The sequence below is a fragment of the Cercospora kikuchii genome, assembly GCF_019650295.1.
Source record: "Cercospora kikuchii DNA, contig_00001, whole genome shotgun sequence".
NCBI lineage: Eukaryota > Fungi > Ascomycota > Dothideomycetes > Mycosphaerellales > Mycosphaerellaceae > Cercospora > Cercospora kikuchii.
In genome coordinates this window covers 5,411,508-5,429,845 of record NW_025408582.1, presented here as the reverse complement: position 1 = coordinate 5,429,845, position 18,338 = coordinate 5,411,508, and the positions used below count along the sequence as shown (strand labels likewise).

At 53.7% G+C, this 18,338-nt stretch overlaps 5 protein-coding genes across 5 annotated transcripts; 1 reads left to right on the top strand and 4 right to left on the bottom strand.

Annotated features, from left to right (window-relative positions):
- Window positions 1–504: 504 nt before the first annotated feature.
- CKM354_000210900 (uncharacterized protein) lies at window positions 505–1,455 on the bottom strand (the record flags this gene model as incomplete). The annotated part of the gene is made up of 3 exons (XM_044797254.1): window positions 505–761; window positions 821–1,008; window positions 1,061–1,455. 3 exons carry the CDS (start codon window positions 1,453–1,455, stop codon window positions 505–507), a joined length of 840 nt encoding a protein of 279 aa, XP_044653189.1.
- A 345-nt stretch (window positions 1,456–1,800) lies between these two features.
- Window positions 1,801–3,609, bottom strand: CKM354_000210800 (uncharacterized protein; the record flags this gene model as incomplete). The annotated part of the gene is made up of 1 exon (XM_044797253.1): window positions 1,801–3,609. One exon carries the CDS (start codon window positions 3,607–3,609, stop codon window positions 1,801–1,803), a length of 1,809 nt encoding a protein of 602 aa, XP_044653188.1.
- Window positions 3,610–4,233: 624 nt separating this feature from the next.
- CKM354_000210700 (uncharacterized protein) lies at window positions 4,234–5,487 on the bottom strand (the record flags this gene model as incomplete). The annotated part of the gene is made up of 1 exon (XM_044797252.1): window positions 4,234–5,487. The coding sequence occupies one exon, from the start codon at window positions 5,485–5,487 to the stop codon at window positions 4,234–4,236; it is 1,254 nt and encodes a 417-aa protein (XP_044653187.1).
- A 9,494-nt stretch (window positions 5,488–14,981) lies between these two features.
- On the top strand, window positions 14,982–16,488 carry CKM354_000210600 (uncharacterized protein; the record flags this gene model as incomplete). Its single annotated transcript, XM_044797251.1, has 4 exons — window positions 14,982–15,794; window positions 15,869–16,082; window positions 16,221–16,399; window positions 16,447–16,488. The coding sequence occupies 4 exons, from the start codon at window positions 14,982–14,984 to the stop codon at window positions 16,486–16,488; spliced, it is 1,248 nt and encodes a 415-aa protein (XP_044653186.1).
- A 17-nt stretch (window positions 16,489–16,505) lies between these two features.
- CKM354_000210500 (uncharacterized protein) lies at window positions 16,506–18,056 on the bottom strand (the record flags this gene model as incomplete). Its single annotated transcript, XM_044797250.1, has 1 exon — window positions 16,506–18,056. The coding sequence occupies one exon, from the start codon at window positions 18,054–18,056 to the stop codon at window positions 16,506–16,508; it is 1,551 nt and encodes a 516-aa protein (XP_044653185.1).
- Between the last annotated feature and the right edge of the window lie 282 nt (window positions 18,057–18,338).

Below are 18,338 nucleotides of genomic sequence, written 5' to 3'. Positions count from 1 at the left end.
CACCCGTGCGACGCGCTGCTGTGAATGTAAGTGTGAGGGTGTCTTGAGATCATGCCAGGCTTAGTGTACGGGACAGTAAGAAGACACAGAGGGAAAGAGAGAGAAGAAATCCCAGCAATGCCACAACTCCGCCATGCAAGCTGAAACGACCATTGATCGCAGCGAGGCATTGGGCACAGCTAGGTCTGGAATCAGTGATGGCAGCAGAACCTCTTCCGCGATCTCCGATCTCATGATAGTGGACATCGAGGGCAGTAAATGTCGCATGTCCGTATGCTTGAACAGGCAATGCAAATATGCTGTTCTTGATTCGTCGCGTAATGAGCAGTCTACTGGTATCCTTGGCGTTTCACCCCACATGTGACAGAAGTCGACCAGATTTCGCATTGCGCACGAGCGCAAGCTGTGACACTTGGACAGAGAAGGTCTGGATTCAGTGTCCGTTTGCAGATAGCAAAACACTAGCTGCGGCACGTTTGGTGCTCCGAGGAAAGTCCGCCGTGATCAATACTCAGAACTTGAGCCCGCGGGACCTGAAGTGCTGCTTCCACCAGCTGCACGTTCTTTGGCCTGCTGAGCAATTAGCACCCCACCGCTAGTGCCTAGACGACTGGCTCCAGCTTCGAGCATCTTGATCGCATCATCATAAGATCGAATGCCGCCAGAAGCCTTGACAAGCATCTGATTCGGTGCAGCAGTGTTCGGCACCGGATTCCTGGCGAGGTATTCGCAAGCGGCCTTCATCAGTCGAACGTGAGGCACTGCAAAATATTAGCTGATAATGTACGAGACTGGTGGGTGACCCTGATGAAGGACTTACATGTCGCGCCGTGTCCATGGAACCCAGAAGCAGTCTTGATGAAGTCCAACCCAGCAGCTGAAGCAAGCACTGCGCCTGCGATAATCTGCTGATCACTAAGCTGCGATGTCTCAAGGATAAGCTTGATGAGCGTCGGATGTGGTGCAGCTACTCGAATCGCTACCAACTCAGCGTAAATGGTCTCGTATCTGCGGATCGTCAGCGTGTATCTCGCAGGATCTCTCTTGTCCAAAGACTCACTCCTGCTTCTGCAACTCCGGCCAATTAACAACCATATCCAACTCCGCAGCACCACCCTCAAGACTAATCTTCGTATCCTTCAACTTCTCTTCAAGAGTATACGTTCCTTCATGGAACCCAACCACACTCGCGACATTCACGCCGCTACCCTTCAATGCATCAACGCATTGCTTTACCCACTCAGGTCTCACACAAACGGAGCCGAACTGATGCTGTCTTGCCTCGTTGCATAGCTCATCGAATTGACTACTCTTGCTGTCAAGTTTGAGAAGAGTGTGATCGACTGTGCTTGCAACATCTGGGATATCGTATTTCTTGCTCTCGTCGATTTTCAGGTTCTTCTCTACGTCGACGATGAGCCGTTGCCATTCTTCGTTTGTGTACGGCGAGGTCATGGTGGGGTAGTCCGGTGTCCGTGGTTGGACGATTCGCTTGAGTTCGAGGACGTGTTGTTCAGTCGTTTGTGTGTGGGCGTGAAGAGAGAATCAGCAGGCCAAGGTATCGTGGAGATTTGGGCGTTGGTCAACATTTTGGCAGATTCGTTGCGGCTATATGCAGGTACGGCGGCTCAAGCGTGGTGGGAGAGCTGAGCTAAGGTGAGGAAACACGTCGGAGCCCGCCTCACCTTCCCTGGACTCGAACAATGCCAAGGCTTGCGACTGCAAGTGAGACAGGAAATACAATCTTGTTGACCCTATTACCTCCTCTCTCATCATCTCAATATTCACTTCTCACATTACTCATACCATTGCGAAAATCTCGTCCGCTCCTCCTGCTGCTCGGTGCGCCTTTACCGCCTCGCCATGCATGATCCCATGCACGTAGCATTGACCTAGGAGACGGTACCGCCCATCAGATTCGCTTCGCCGAAGCAGCTGAGGCAATCGGGCTCCGTACAAGACTACGATCATATCGCCTTCTTGCATCACTTTTGGGCCGATGCCAATCTCTCCAGTGGAGGTGGCAAAGACTCGCCTGTTGCCACTAGCATACCAAATGGCTGAATCATATCTCGACAGGCTGAGGATGTCTGGATTGTCCTCAGGCTGAAGATCACCTATGTCTGGGACAATGCCATTGAGCGCCATATATTCGCGAAGTCGCTGAAGTGGCGCATCCTCGGTTGAGCTCATCTTCACCGCATCAAAATTAGAAGATGCAGCCAACGTGAGACCAAGAATCCCGTCTGCACACTGAGCAATTTCTGTCGCTTTGTCGAGCCATATTAAATATTCTGCTGCGTCGGTAGCAATCTTCCTCGTGAGTACTGCAGAATAAAGTTGGGCTTTCCCAACGCATATTCCTCTCATCAAAATGACAGCAGCGTTATTCGACATATCGAAAAGATCTTCGGAGGCTGCTGAGCTCAAATCGCAATCGTATAGTTTATAACTCAGGTCTGACGAATCGATGGTCCAATCCCATTGGCGGTCCCATCTGGGGATCCAGGAAGCCCAGGAGTCGAGCTCATTGTTCGATCGATGGCTAACATGTTCGAAAACCACATCTAGATTTCGTCGACACTCCCAAAGCGCGATCTTAGTCGCCTTGCAGAGAACAGTCTGGAGAGGTGCCTGATAATCCACTTGAAACCCTTGTCCTGCGATGTCGCCATCATAGCAATCATAAAGCCCTAGCATTCCATATATCCTGTCGTGCGGGACTGCGACAAGACGATGTCGTCCAAAGTCCAACAGGCCCGACATGTTGAAAGTGCCACCCAATTTCGGCTTCACAAATCGCTCGTGGCGATCGACACGGGCTAGCAGAGTGTTGATGTTACGCATGCCACTCGGGACTTCTCGCATAAACTCAAGCGGCAGGCAGGTAGACTTGTAGCCCAGCCATGAGCCGGCCAGGAGTACATCAAGCAAGTCAATCTCGTGCGCACCACAGAGACATTGGCTGTGCGGAGCCAACACCACTTCTTGGATGACCCAGAGGCGACTGAACCAAGGCTTACTGTAGAATGACTGCAGAGCTTTGTAGTTGGGTTGACAAGTGAGTCCAGATTCAGAGTATTGCGTGGAACCATCCTCGCTCCACAAGGCACTCCTCAAACCCACAAAGCCATTAGTTTCAACTTCAGCTTCTTCGCATATCGCCTGTATGCTTGCGAGAGCTTCGGATTCCGTGCCACTAGGCTCTCCCAGACAGATCAAATTGCCCTGCGAGGAGGAATACAAATCCCCCATCAAGCTGACTTGCTGGGCACGCTCCAAAAGATCGTCCTGGTTGATGCAGATGGCATCGATCCAAAGTCTTCGCCGTCTCATTGGCGATCGCACGCGTCGCAGCGCTGCAACTGAGCTAGCAGGTGCATCGAACGACTTTCCGTTCACCTGAATTTGCTCACGGCTTGAGCGGTCGCCCCAACAGTATGATATCGTCTCGTACTGTAGCTCGCCGGCACGCGTAAGAACTGCATTCGACAGCGAGCACTTTATGTCATCGTCCCGGACTCCAGGCTCTATACTCAAAAGCCGAAAGTATTTGCCGTCTGTGGGAAGTGTATGGTAGCTGTAGTACGTGTTGTACTCGGTCTCCATCACTCAATCGGGAGGAAATATTTTTGCAGTGAGTGATCTTCCCGGAGAGGACGGGCCACAATCGAGAGGCATACGATGCGAAAAGCGATGCGATTCCTCTTGTGAAGACAAGGCAGAGAGATATGTAGTCCGACGCGGCTCACCGCAGCCTGATGGGGCGGCCTCTGCTAGCCCTTGTCGCGTGGTGGCTGTGCGCGTCGCGAGGCACGCTCGCTTAAGTACACTTGACGGTCGTTGACAGGTGGAGCTGGAGAGCATATGCCGGGAGTTCAATGAACTTCATGTACCCAGATGTCGCCCTGTGGTATCAGTAAAGAGTCAGCTCTGCGTGACCGAGATGTTCATAATCCGCGCCTGATCCATAGCAAGGACGAGAGGCCTGGAAAGAATGTAGCAGGAGGATGTAGAGCCTATGCGATAGTCGTCAGTCATCGCACTGTCTGAAGCAAGCCTTTTCTTGCGATGTATGCTATTAGCACTATAGCGCATGCTGTTCTGCTGAATGCGGATCACATGAGTTGCATCTATTCATTATCATGTTGTATTCATTCGTGATTTGTTTGCGATGCCACCGCTCTTGGCACCTGGGACCTCTGCCGGCGACGGTGTCTCGTATCCCTCACCCTACGAGCCAACAGTAACGTTCTGTATCTGACATCCAGTCGCATTATACGTCCCACCAAGCACACTATCCAAGAACTCCACAGCCTGAGGCTGATTGTTGGTCGCCTCTCCTCCATGATTACCAACAGTATTGCGATCATACCTGATAGTCGCTCCAATACCACAGAACCTCTCAATCAATGCATCTGTATCATTGACAGGCGAGATTTCATCTTGAATAGCCTTGTACGCATAGACAGGCATCTGAGGCACACCATGGTATCCCATGATTCCGTCTCGGTTGATGACGCGCTGTGAGATTGGCGCGAAGAGCGTGTCAAGTCCTCCTTCGAAGTAGTTGGTGATATCCTGGCCATTGAACGCCCCGATGGATTCTATCAATGTTTGATTCCGGGCCATCAAGAAGCCAGTGGCATTGTATTCACCCTCTTCTTTCAAGTTGTCCAAAAGGAACTGCTCGAGTTCGGGATATTGGCTGGCAAGTCCTAGGATACCAGCTGGGATGAGACCGGCAAAGACACTGCCTGTGCCAGCGACCAGGACGCTTGTGACATTTGGTGTGAGACCACCCAGAGCGACACCTGCAAATTCGAGGTCGTGTGCGTACTGCACCTGTAGCTCTGCAGCCCATTCACTTGCCAACGCGCCTCCACTGTATCCCCACATCGCATATCGCGTGCCATTTCTGAGACCGAAGCCTGAGTTCAAAACTGCTCGCACGGAATCGAGTGTCGCATGGCCAGAAATGACACCAGCCGTGAAGCTAGCCAAAGGCCCCTCGTAATCTGGAACATTCACGTACCATCCTTTGCCAAGTGCTTCTCCAATATCAGGAAGGCCAGCGCCGTACAGAGCGTAAGACGGACTGGCGTCGAGATCTGCGGAGTCGTATGGGATTTGGTATGACAACAATTTGTCATTGCCGAACAGGATCGTAGTGTTTGGGACGAAGAGTGTGGTCACTGCCCATGTCGGCTGGTACTGCGAATCCGTCGTCCTGTAGAGGATGTTGTACGCTGCACTGGAGTTGCCTTGCACCTCCGTGATATTGCCAGGTGCCAACCTGACTCTGAGAATTGCTCCTGGCGCTGCTTGCTCGAAATTCGCTGGTGCTGTATACCAAGGATCTTGCTTCGGTGGGAGGATATCGACGGCAGGTGAAGACTCCCGTAGTAGTTTAGTAATAGGATTCGTGTACCATGCCGCACTGGTAGCAGCAAACGATGCTGTGATAGCTATACTGTTGAGCTTCATCTTGGCTTCTCGAGGTAAGAATGCAGAGTAAGAGAGACAAGGAAAGACCAGACCGCACCTACCTGCCTACGAAGGACATCCGCGTCTTTTGTGCATCGCGTACGCGTGCGCACAAAGTCAATTGCGCTTCGGTCATTGTTGCGATTTGTGCTGGTGAGGTCATCACAACCGCTCAAGCTTGACGCCGAGGCTTTGCGAACAACGGCTCATGCCCTGATTCGGCTAGCACGAACATGTGTTCCGAAGGATGATGCGGAGAGAACGAGGCGGGGGAGCGAAGAGCGAAGGATACGAGATGGGCCTCGACTCGCAATTGGACGAGTCGCGATGCAGGCTGCGGCGTCGGTGTTGGGTTGTGGTATGTCAACGAAGAGGAGTCAAGTCGGCAGGCTGAAAATGGAGTGCATGAATACGCCGCTTCAATATTTGAACAAGAAGCGCCCCGAATAATTGAATGGAGCTCATTCCGCCGAGGCTTCGCCGAACTCGCACAGTGCACAGCGTTCAAGACATGTTCCATCTTCGTATTCAACATAGCATTACTCAATTTGAGGTACCCGCCCCCATCACTTCTGCTGATGTACTTGCAGCATGCAGTCAACTTGACGGGACCCACATAGCTGGAAGAGAGGTAAGCAGAAAAAGGTTCAGACATACTGAATCCTTCGCAGTAGGCACGTACACGACGACACGTCGTTTGGCACCGAGACGATATTGGTTGGCTCTTGATCGTTTCTACTTGCAGACACATCAACGGACAACTGAAGTTGAGAGCATGCCCCAAAGACAAAGCTGAAAATTGCAATTGCGGACTGTGGTGATTTTCTCAGAGCAGATGATCCGCCACACCTTAGTCGCTCTCCATATGTGAGCGTCGTACTAGTGCAGGTTTTTGTGTGTCAGCTTGGTCTGTCCAGACTCTCGATTCCTGAGCCTCTTCAGTGCTACTGACTTCTGCTTTAGATCGACCCTCGTTGCTGCGTGCTGCCCATCCTTAGCTCGAATGCCAGTAATCTGGGCGAGAACGCGGGCGAAGCTGTTGTGCAGTACTTATTCTGTGCTCGCCTGCCGTCTCCAGGAGATCACCGCCCTGACTTCGAGAAATGAGAGGTTTCTGGGTGAAGTCAATAAAAGGTTAGCTTGGCACGGAGTCACGTACCACATTTCGCTCACCAAGTGACTTCTCCTTCTCTTTTTCTTTTGCGAGCGACGAGTAGGATTTGGGTATTCGATGGTGAACTTCAGTCTCAAGTGCCTTCGCTGACCTTCTGCGGATTTTGCGACAGCCGTTTGTGGGGCAGCGACAAGACTGGCCCGCCAAGGGGCTTTTTGCAGAGCATTTTCATTCCATGTCAAGGCAGTTACGGCCTATTCATTGCCGCAGCAAGGGCTGGCGCAAAGTTCTCTCGAGCTACGAGATTGCGGTAGCTCGGAATCGGAGGACAGGATGCCGGCTGGTTGAGAGTCATAACGCAGGGGTGAAGAGGAGGAACTGGCATGTCGGTCATCGCGAGCTTGAGGAGGATTGTGCTAGTACTCGCAGCGACTTTTCAAGGGCTTGATGGCCTAGCTGCCGCTTGTCTCTCGTGTATCGATAATGCTCGACACCTCTGGTCCACTGTTTCAGCATGAAGCCAGTCCGGGACAAGAGCGCAAGCCCGGTGCCGCTCGCACAGCCTCTGAAATGGTCAGGAAATTCTGAGAAGCCCGTTCCATGACCATGAAGCTCAAGACGTGCCACCTAGATGGCTTCCACAATCAATCCACGATCAAAGCGGCCGTCCCTTGGTTGTTACGGAGAGCGTAGCTGCACACAACTCGCCAGCATTCCCCCACCACGCTAAGTTTACCGGTCAAGAGCTGCCATTCGACCAAGCACTCCCAATGTCCAAGACTCAAGAGCCTATCCGGGCTATTCCCACTCCAGTAGGCAATTAACTCTGATCTACGCCTCGTCTTTCCCCAAAGGCCATGTCCAACCTCAGTTCGCCGCCTCGGAACGAGTACTGCACCAAGGGGCATCTTGCCACAAGCTCTTCTCAGCGCCATGAGTCGCTCTCGAGCAAACGTGTTGGCTCGTGAAGACCGACAGACGGCGTCAGGACGGCGAAGGGGCGTGGGTCTGCTCATAGTGAGGGCGATAAGGCGCGTGTCTCAGCACAGCGAGAGCGAGGGCGCGGAACAGCCGTCTAGAGCTCTGGCAGCAGCGAGACGTGGAAGCACGCGTCACGGTAAGACGTGAGGGCGCTCGCGAATAGACTTTAGATGATCAATCCTCAAGAGACACGGCGGTCCATGAATTTGTGCAAGCTTTCCTGGTGCAACAAGTACAAGCTCCGTCCTGGCCGGATTCAGCAACTGGTATACCCGGCGGAGCGCTCGCAGCAGGCGCACGTCGCTCGGTGTCATGCTGTCTGCCATTGCGCAGCAGCTGATCGAGGAACGTCGGTGATGAATAAACACGGCAGGCGCTGGGAAGATGGCTCAGTGTTGTGACTATGAGAGAGTACAGCGGGGTGCGTGTCTTAGAAAGCTTGAGCGAGGACATCGACCAACTGTATGGGCCGGTCTCGACGGTGAGTCGTGAGTGGACGTGGAGGCACGCGACGTGGTCAGAGCTAGGCGTGCTCGCGGAGAGACCTCTCGTGTAACCATCTGGCGGTGGCGGTCGAGCATTCAGCTAACAAGGCGACATGGTAGTGGCGTGACGTCGTGACGGCCGGGACAGCCATACACGTAAGTCACGGTCTCACGACGGCAGGATATAACCTTGAGATCGGCAGCGGAGCATGTGGCGGCAGCGAGCCTTGAACGAAAGTGCAGGAACACGCCAAGATGAAGAAAACGCATGCGTCAAAGAGCCCTACGCCTGTGACTCCGACAGTGGCGGCGAAGCGCACAGCAGGGAAGGTCCGGTGACATGACGATACGCATGGCATCCGCACGGCAAGGGTGGTTCTGAAAACCCCAGCGTCGATTGGAATTCAAGCGCAAGAGATGGGAAGACTCTGTGTCGCGACCTCAAAACCAATTGGGAAATTCTGAACTCTGATCAAGATCTCCCGAGGTTTGTATGGAGAAATAAGCCTTGCACAGAACGCCAGCGCACAGCACGACGCGTAGCTTACTGGCAGAGTTCTGCTCAGCGATCGATTATTACAATATCGCAAGTCCAAGGATCTGTCTCGTCTTGAAAATACATCCAGCGCTTACCGAGGCCTCGCCCACCACCATCGGCAATCTATGCCCTCGGAGGCCAGATCCACCACCAGCTCGCCAGCTTGCGACGGGCAGCGTCTCAGAGTTGGTAGCCTCCCGGAGTGCGCTGTATGTCCTCCTCATCGATCATACTGCCACCTGAACGTATTCCGTCCGCGCAAGACATTCGGCCATTTCGCAGGGCTTTTCTCGGCGCTGACAATACCTTCCCCTGGAATCTTTGCCGACTCTCTGCACACAAGCTCGAAGCGAATGCTGTGCCAAATTAGATCTTCCCCAAGGCTCTCCTCAGTGCCAGGCTCTTCAATTGTGCGGGCACTGGCGTGCCTTGACTGAAATTGCGAGAGCTTGGCTCACTATCGGACGTTCATTCGCGCGGACGAGTCACTCCAAGAGGTTTCGTGGGCGCTGATAGGACGGCTCAGTGGCATGGATCTGCACAGAGAGACCGGCTGAGGCGCGTGTCTCGAGAATCGTGAGCGAAGGCACGTATTAGGTCTAGGCTATGGCGTTGAGTCGTGAGTGCAATGGAGGTACGCGACGCAATCAGAGGTTGGCTTTGAAGATCCCAGCCCCAAAGAAGCTGCGTAGTTCTGGTTGAAGCCCTTCTTCCACGATGATGTGATGGCGCACGGAGTGAGATGCGTCCCACGATTCTCAGATGGGTACCACAGCGGTAGACGTGGCGATGGGTATGAGGGTGGAGGCGGCGAGACACAATCGCAAAACATGCTGATGTTTGGTCTGATTGAAGAGTTTTATGAGCAAAAATCGTCGTTGAGTGGTGAGTTGGGGAATGATACTAACACGATGGCAGTGGCGGCGAGACACAAACTGCAAAGCATGCTGATATTTCGTCTGATTGAAGAGTTGAATAAGGTACAATAGGCACCTAGTTGTGAGCTGGGGAGTAATGCCGGCACGATGGCAGACAGACGCGTCTCACAGTGACAAATGAGAACTGTGAGCGCGGCAGGGACCATTGCAGTGGCGGTGAGACACAAGCCGCAAAGCATGCTGTTGTTTGTTTTGATCGTGGTTGTGTGAGATATGATCGTCGACTTGCTGTTGGTTGAGGAGGAATATCAACTGATGACCGTCGTGTGGAGAGCTGGCTACATTGGCTTCCGGATGGATGGGTGGTCGAAGAAGAGTGATCGCCGCGGTGGCGGGTGATGCGACCGGCCACGGGCTTGAGTGACATGCTCCTCGTCTCAGACCCAGTAAAGTTGATAGGTGAAGAGGCCCAACCTCCAGAGGAGCCGAGAGCAGCAGAGCAAGCGCGTGCACCAGCCGTCTGTAGCTCCAGCAAGTGGTAAGACGTGGATGGACGTGGAAGCACGCGTCGCAGTCAAGGGTGAGGGCGCTCGCGAAGAGACCTTTCGTGTACCCCTTAGGCGATGGTGGTCGAGCGTCCACGCGTCTGTGAAAGAGCCTCACGCCTGTGACACTGACCGTTGCGGCGGAGCGCGTAGCAATAGAGCGGTGGTCCTGGTAGCCGATGATGTGACGGCTGACGGAACGGGGGCAGTGGTGGTGAGACACAAATCGTAAGGCATGCTGATGTTTGTTTTGATTCAAGTGCTGTATGAGCAAGAGTCGCTGACAGTCGTAGGCTGGGACCTGGTACCAACACGACCGCAAAACATGCTGATGTTTGTTTTGACTCGGGGTGTTGTATGAGTAAGAGTCGTCGACTAGTTGTTAGCTGGGGAGTAGCACCAGCATGAAACTGCAAAGCATGCTGATGTTTGTTTTGACTCGGGAGGTGTATGAGCAAGAATCTTCGACTAGTCGTGAGTTGCAGGTGGGGAGTGATGCCAACACGATGGCAGACAGACGCGTTTCACGATGACCGAAGGGGGCTGTGGGCAAAGCAGGCAGCAGCGAAGATGGCGGTGGTGGTGGCAGAAGACGCGTGGCAAGAGGTGAGAGACCACGCGCGGCAAGAAGTGAGAACATGCACGCGTCGGCTCTCACGATGACTGACTACGACCATGAGCCCGGCAGCTGCACACCTGGCAGCAGCGATCAGGACTATTATGGCGAGACACACGACGAGACGCCCTCGAGAGACACGTCCCACGACGCCAGACTGCGCCCACGAGGACGGCGGAGCTACACTCGGCGGCAGAGATGAGCACAATGAGATGGAGACACGGCGTGATGGCAAGACGAAGTGGCCACCTCTCAAGATGGCAGATGGCTACCCAGAGGCCAGCGGTGGGACATGTGGCGGCAGCAATGGGCTCAGTCACGGAGAGATACAAGATGAGAGCAGGGACAACATTCAAGAGACTGGCACATTGAGAAGGAGGGAGTGGTGGACAGCAGTAACATTGCACAGCTATCTGAGAGAACTAACTACAAGTACAGCTGGCCGGTGCCAAGCCGAGCGAAGGGAGAGGGCGACAAGGGAGCGAAGGGCGGTCGAGGTAGGATGGAGCGACGGCGGTGAGGATAACGCACGGCGGAGGACGACAGCGAAGGAGGAGGACGGCGGAGGAGGAGGACGGTCGAGGAGGAGCGCGGTCGAGGAGGAGGAGGAGGTCGTCGTCGGTCGAGTGAGTCTGTCTCGGCTTCGCTGACGCCAGGTGTCACTTTCGTGACTCTGGCCGCTACTGACGCCGCGCACCGCGTGAAGGTGCAGACTCGTTTGCGCAGCTGGTCACCGGCGCGGCCGAAGCCAGCCAGGACCATGCCCTCGGCATCCGAAGACGCCAGAGGGCTTACCCAACAACGATTTGGCCTTGAGACCTCTCGAAGTTGTCTTGATGCGCGACGCCCCGAAGGAACGTCTGCTCAGCCGCCTGAGTCTGTATGTCGACCGGCAGCCAGAGCTTCCCCTGCATGATCAAAAGGCACATGCAGTTTGAGATTTAGCGTGAAAGGGCATCCGAAGACGCCACAAGTCACTGCATCCTGCGAGTGCATCTGGCGATGCGCGCAGGCTGCTCCCCCTTACATTGAGAACAAGTCTCGCCGTAAGTATAGCGAACTAGCTCATGCGGCCTCATACCTGTGAGACGTTAGTACGTTTCGCCCTGGTGGTTTCGCCCTGGTGGCATGGTGAGGATGGTGGGGATGGAGAGGGTATAGTTACTGCCGGTGAACCTGGACACGCTGTTCGGAAGAGCACCGCACTCATCCGCATCCCAGAAGCGCTGGCATCCGCACGGCAGGACGAGGTCGTACGACCCCAGCTTCAAAGAAGCTGCCAGATTCTGGTTGTTGTCCTTCTTACGCCAAAGGCGAGAGAAGGACACCCTCGGAAGGGACAAACCGCAAAGCTGCATGCTGTTGTTTGTTGTGATTGATAAGTTGTATGAGTATCAATCGTCGACTAGTTGTTAATTGGGGAGTAATACCAATTGATGACCGCCGTGTGTAAAGAGAAAAGGAAGAGAACTTGGGGGGAAGAAGGGCAGTACTTGTGCTTGCAAACCAGCCAGAATCTTGGCGATGCGGGCCGCGTCGAGGGCTGGGAGATCTGTCGTTTTCGTTGCACGCCGTGGTAGAGTGCAAAGCCAAAGGTTGAGAGGGTAACGCGGTATAGACGTCCAGCCGAAGCGACAAGTCGAAACGCCGCTCGAATTCCATCCCCAAAAGCCGATAGCCGAACAAGTCGCATCGAGGATTCTCGCCCCAGCATCTCCCTGGACTCCAGAGGCATCGGAATGGCAAAGATATGAGTTGGGAAAGAGTCGAGAAACGAGATGGGCGAGGAGGTGATATATATACCTCTGCCCAGCATTCACCCGAAGCGGGGAAGCGAACTTGGCCGTGCTGACCGCCGGCTTCTGAGTGGCTGCAGCAACTCGAGCAGGTCACGCAGCACTTTGCAAAGTCCCTTCTCCCAACCTCTTCCGCAACTGCCGCATAGAAGCGCACAGAAACAGCACACGTCGTACGATGTTTGCTTTGGCATGACCAAATTTCTGGCGTGCAAACCGAATTTTGATGCCAACGATATCGGAAGATCAGTCATCTGCTTCCAGCAACTTCCGCAGCGAGTGATCCTCTATTCTCATAGGCAGGATGAGTGATGGAAGCTGCTGGAAGGAGAATCAGTGATCCTCCATCCTCATTGGCAGTGCAACTGGTGATCGTGTGTGCAGTACCCTGCACCATCTGGGCCGCCATCATCTGCACATGAGATGCAGCGGTGGCATATGTGTAAAGACGAGGCTGCTCGCTGCACGGTCGCACGCTCAGTCTCATGTAGCAGTCGCCTCAGCAGGGCAGTCGCTCGATGTGCGGTCAATTGGTGTGTTTCGAAGTTGCTGCGTCTTCCAAACACAGCTGTTCACGATCGCAGAGTCTCGATGTTTGCACACACTCGCTCACCCCCGACCGGACACTTCAGGGCAATGGTCACGTAGCATACATAGCACAAGCATCGTAGCATCTTAGACATTGTATTATGAATCTCATGCATTTACGCTGCTTGTTTGGCCGTGGGGTTCTGTATCGTCGCCCTCGCCGTTTCACGGGCGCATGAATGCACAACGCCAAGCCCACGGTCGCACGTCTTTCATGCGTGCATAGTTGACCATCCAGTAACACGCAGCGCGCGCTCTCATGTCTCTCCTACCATAGTGGTACAGTTGCTACAGTTGACAGCCGTAGCGCGTGTCTGTAGTCATGCATTGAAACACTATCTTGTATATTATCCATCCTACGTACACAACCATGCCCCCGAAGACCTCGAGCCGTGCGATGTCCACGCCACGGGTCGCGTCGCATAGCACTCGCGCGCTCCTTCATCTTCATTCTGACTTCGCTGTCTTGCTGCCCCCTGTGGCTCTCCTGAAGTGCTTGTTCCAGTCACTGTGTGCAACACCATAGCGCCACCTCCTTGCCACCCCCGTCCCTTCGAAAGCCATCGCGCGCTCAGAGGCAAACGTTTGCTCGTCGTCTGCTCTGCGGCACAAAGAAGCGTTTTCGACCGACCAGGGCAATCGCGGACTGGCGCCGGGGCGGTTGCAGCGTTCTGCGTGAGGACTGGGTATTGGCTGCGACCTGCGAAAGGGGCATGCGGCGACTGCGCGACGGCAAACACACTATGCAGGAAGCAAAGACGCGCGGCGTCCGTATCGTGTGCGCTTTCGCGAGATGACCAGCTGGCACAGTTGCGGTCGACGTAGGCTGCTCTCACTGCTGTATCGGCGGGGCTCTTTCAGGCGGCCATCTGTTGGCAAGTTTGCATCGAGTCTGGCGGGAGATGTGGTCTTTGCAGGTATACGGGTAGACAAGAGTATTGATAACGATATTCTTGTGGTCTTGTGTTTTTTTGTGGCGGAAGGTCTTGTGGTGGCTGCGATGTAGGCAATGTCACTTTCCAAATCTCAAGCAGATTCACCACACCAAGTTCAAGACAGCAGCTACGGCTCCGAAACTTTTCAGACATTCTCCTGTTACCATTATTAGTCGGACTGGAAGATATCAAAATCCTAAACCTCGTTGTTGCAGCACGATGGTCGTCTCACGACTTTGTGCTCATGTAACCCTAAGGGTTACTGCTCGATGCTGGCCTTACTCGTGCACTTGCCTTACAGCCGCTTATTCGGACGACCATCAAATCGCGCTAGCCCATCAGAAAGTCGGCAAACAGAGTCGTAAGGGTATTGAAATATGCTGCTTTCTTGTGTTTGCGACCAGGATGTGGACAGCATGAAGTCGGAATATGCTCGTCGACGGGTAAGGCATCCTTGCATGAGAGCCGCGAGACATCTCTCTCCGCTTGGTGGCGGAAGCGATGGCCTGTCTCAGGCAAACTCACCTCACTGCAGCACTCGATGCGACGGCACATCCGGATTACACCTTTCGGAAGGTCGGAGAGGCGAGAAACGGCCAAGATGGACGATGTCTGTTAGTCCATCGGACTCGACGCCGCGCAACTCGAGGACTTCCGCAGATGACCGCAACCACTCCAATCGAGCTTAGTTTCCGTTCGTCAACTTCACATCCTCCTGCACGAACCCTGTCCTCTCCCCACATTCAACCCCTCCGCATCTGACGGGGACAAAGAGGGGAGCCATGTCCCGGTATGCCAGGATACCAGGTCCACACGAATGGAAGCAGCTCGAAGGGCGGCGAGCTGCTTCGTCGTACCCCTCATCTTGGTTGTCGCGAGCGGATGTTGTAGGATCAGATGGATTCAGGTAGTATCTTTCTTTGCTTCGCTTTTCTCACCTGTCTTCCCTCTCTCTCTACATTCCTCTCCGCATCTGCATTGTATACTATCCATAGACTACTAGAGCGCAGCTTCCACCATGGCCACCGAAGTCCAACAACAACCTCAGAGCCTCCCGGATCCTCAATCCGCGCCTGCCCAGCAACAACAACCCATCGATCCCTCCGCCGCTCAAGGCGCCCAAATCCCGCTCACAGACTTCAACATTCCCTCCTTCCCACCCGAAGCCCGCGGCCTCCAAGCCCTCACCTTAACCAGCGACCTCAAAGTCGACGAATACCAAGAAATCCTCCAACGACCATGGACCATCCCCACCACAATCCCCACCTCAATCGAGAGCCTCACCCTCGAACTCTTCAGCATGGGCTACCCCAAAGGCTTCCTCTCCACCCTCGCCGACCGCCTCCCCAACCTCAAAAGCCTCGTAATCTACTCCCAACTCTTCGCCGGAATCACCCCGGAAACCCAACAAGACGCCATAGAATTCTTCAAAAAGTCACGAAACCTTCGAGCTCTCCACCTCCTCGACGTCTTCGCCAAACCACACTTCTTTGAACGAGCCGCAAAATGGTTGAAATATAATGATGGCTCCGAAGATGAGAGTCATGCGAGGAGGGGGTTGATGTTTTTGGAAGTGAATTACACTTTTCGGCATGAGGATGAGGATTTCATGGGGAAGATTCAAGCGACGGAGTTGCCTTTGCTCATTGGGCCGGGGTTGATTTCTTGCTCGTTTAATCTTGCGGAGCCGGAGCACGTTAGTAAAGAGGAGGATGAGCAGGATCCGACTGTGATTGCGGGGGCGGCGGATAAGGAGGGGATTATGGCTTTCAACAAGACGTTGGCGAATGAGTTGATTGAGGCGTTGACGGAGGGGGAGCAGGTGCCTAGGGTGAGTGTAAATGTGTTCGGGAGCAGAACGATACGTGGCATTGTGTGTGCAGCAAGCTGACACGAAGGTTGTAGGGACTTCGCGCACTGAACACCACGTTGTACACACTCACGCCAGAGCAAATTCGCAAAGTACTAGACAAGCAAAAGGGTCTCATGGTGATGAGTCTGACAGCAGAAATTGAGCCTGGTGAGGAGACGAAGAAGGATCTGCTGAACGCGATGGAGCTGTGCAAAGATCTGGAGCAGGTGGAAATCGTGGCCAATCCCAGTCTAAGGTTCTTCATGGGTGAGTGCATTACGTTACAATATTTCTGTGCTACGTGCTGTCGATACGCGTCGGTCTGCGAAGCGGCTGAGCGCCTGAGCGGCGCAGTCTCGCTCATTATTGCCCGAAAGCCTGAAACAGTCACTAACATATTTGCAGAGGTGCAGAATCCACGCAAACAGACCCTCGCAAAGACATTCCCAGACGTCTTCGATATGAACCGGCTCTCCGAAAAGCTGCCAAAACTCTCGAGCTTCAAGGCCAATGTCCTTCGCACAAAAACACTTGGCGAAATCGAATGGGAGAAAGTCGAGTCGAAATGGAAGGGTGGTGTAAAGGTGAGTTGCCAGCGATGAAGTGTCGGACGTACGCTGACATGACCCAGGAGGGCAAAGGTCTGCCCGCAGGGATGGTGCCCCCGCCGTAAAATTTAGACAAGCACATTCACTCAAGTCTCGGCCAATCAACCTCTTCTGCAGTGCTCGTCATGTTGGTGTTCTCGGGACTGTCGCTGCATCTCTTCTTGGCATCGTCGAGCGTAGTGGAGGAGTCGTTTGTCTGCCGAGTAGACTTCGAAGATGCAATGCCGTCCAAAAGCCGTCTCACCTCAGGGACGCTGAATTGATCTAAAACATCTCGAAGCTTTGCCAGTAACGCTTGCAATCTTTGCTCGAGCGAACTCGACTTGAAACTGTCCCAATTGTGTCGAAGCACAGAGTAGGTCAGTTCGTCCAGCTTCGTGATGCGCACTAGATCGCCTGCTTCCGAAACTGACCCATCCTCATCATCATCCAATCCCGCAGCCTTCTCAAACAATTCTCGCTGACCAAATGACTCGTCAAGGAGCAATTTCATCTGTTTGAATGTGTTGAAGGATGGACCTGAGCCTTGCATCTCCGTAACGATAGGCAGACGGTACTGTTCGGAAATTTTGCCCACGACTTCAACTTTGGAGATATTGCGAAGTCGTCGGAGAGGGTACAGCGCGGCGGCGAATCCTTTGTCGAACAAATGTTCATCGAAATTCAAGATGACCTTGAGGTGTTTCAAGCAGTGGTTGTCCATCAGCGAAGAGGCCAGGACGGTAAGGTGTGCGTTGAAAGCAGACAGGCAAGGCTCGTGTGTGCCAGGCATGTTGTTGTACGTAAGGTGAATCTCCATACGGTGACATTTGCTGAAAACCTGCGAGTAGGGAAAGATGTTCCACGAACCCTCACGATCATAGAGGGGAATCGCATAACCCTCACCATCGATTTCGAGGACCTGCATGTGGCAGATGCTGAACTTGCACTGAAGCACATTCTCGCCATGGAGAACGTCCAATGCCTCTTTGCGTATAAGCTTGCTGGTGCTGAGAATCGCAGTATACCGCTCTTCACGGGATTCGTTGACCAAAAGCCACCTGTAAACCTCGAGCCTCATTTCGGTCGGCAGCCCCAGAAAGTCGAAGCTCCGCTCGCGGTCTGCACTCTCCAAGAAACGGATGTAATACCACTTCATCATCAATTTGCCGGGCCAAGGATCTTCAAGACCACGATCACTGATGAATCGACGCAGTTCCTGCACAGTGCTTTCGTCGTAGGCGCGGTTGTTCGGGTTCTTGATGTCGCTCACATCATCGATGTACATACTCGGTAGGAAGCCTCGCCCGATCGGAGCGTTATTATGAACTTCGGCTGACATGTTGACAGTAGCCTCCATCCAGCATGATTTGCAGTCGCATGACGCAAAGTCGGGGGAAGTTATCACGTCGAGAATGGCATCGAAATCGTTGAATCCTCTTTCAAAGGTTTCTGGAACCAGTTCGCAAAAGTTGCAGATCATGCCGTTGCACTCGCACGAGCTGTTGAAGTACTCGGGGGATGTGCTGCGGTTTTCGTCGCCATCTTTGGTGGTGTCTTTGGGTGCATCCTCCTGAGCTTCTTTCGCCTCCTCATCGGCCGCAGATATGATCGGACCGCCGATCGAGGTGTCAGGATCGCCGAGTTCGTTCATGATCTTGTGTGAGGTACTTTGAAGTGAAATCAACGAGGTGAAGTGGTGAAGGCTTCAATATCGCCGTCGATGTCTTGTCGATACTCAAGACCCGAAGCTTACAGAGTAAGTCAAAGCACACGCAGGCACCAGCACGCGCTAGCGAGGGTCGCGCGAACGAGACGCGTCAAGTGAAGCAGGAGCGTTGTGAAGTGGAACTCGCGAGACGCACCTGCCCATGGAAGGAACAACAATCACGCTTTCAACATTTGCCTCTATCTGTAGCAACTCCATGTACTTTCG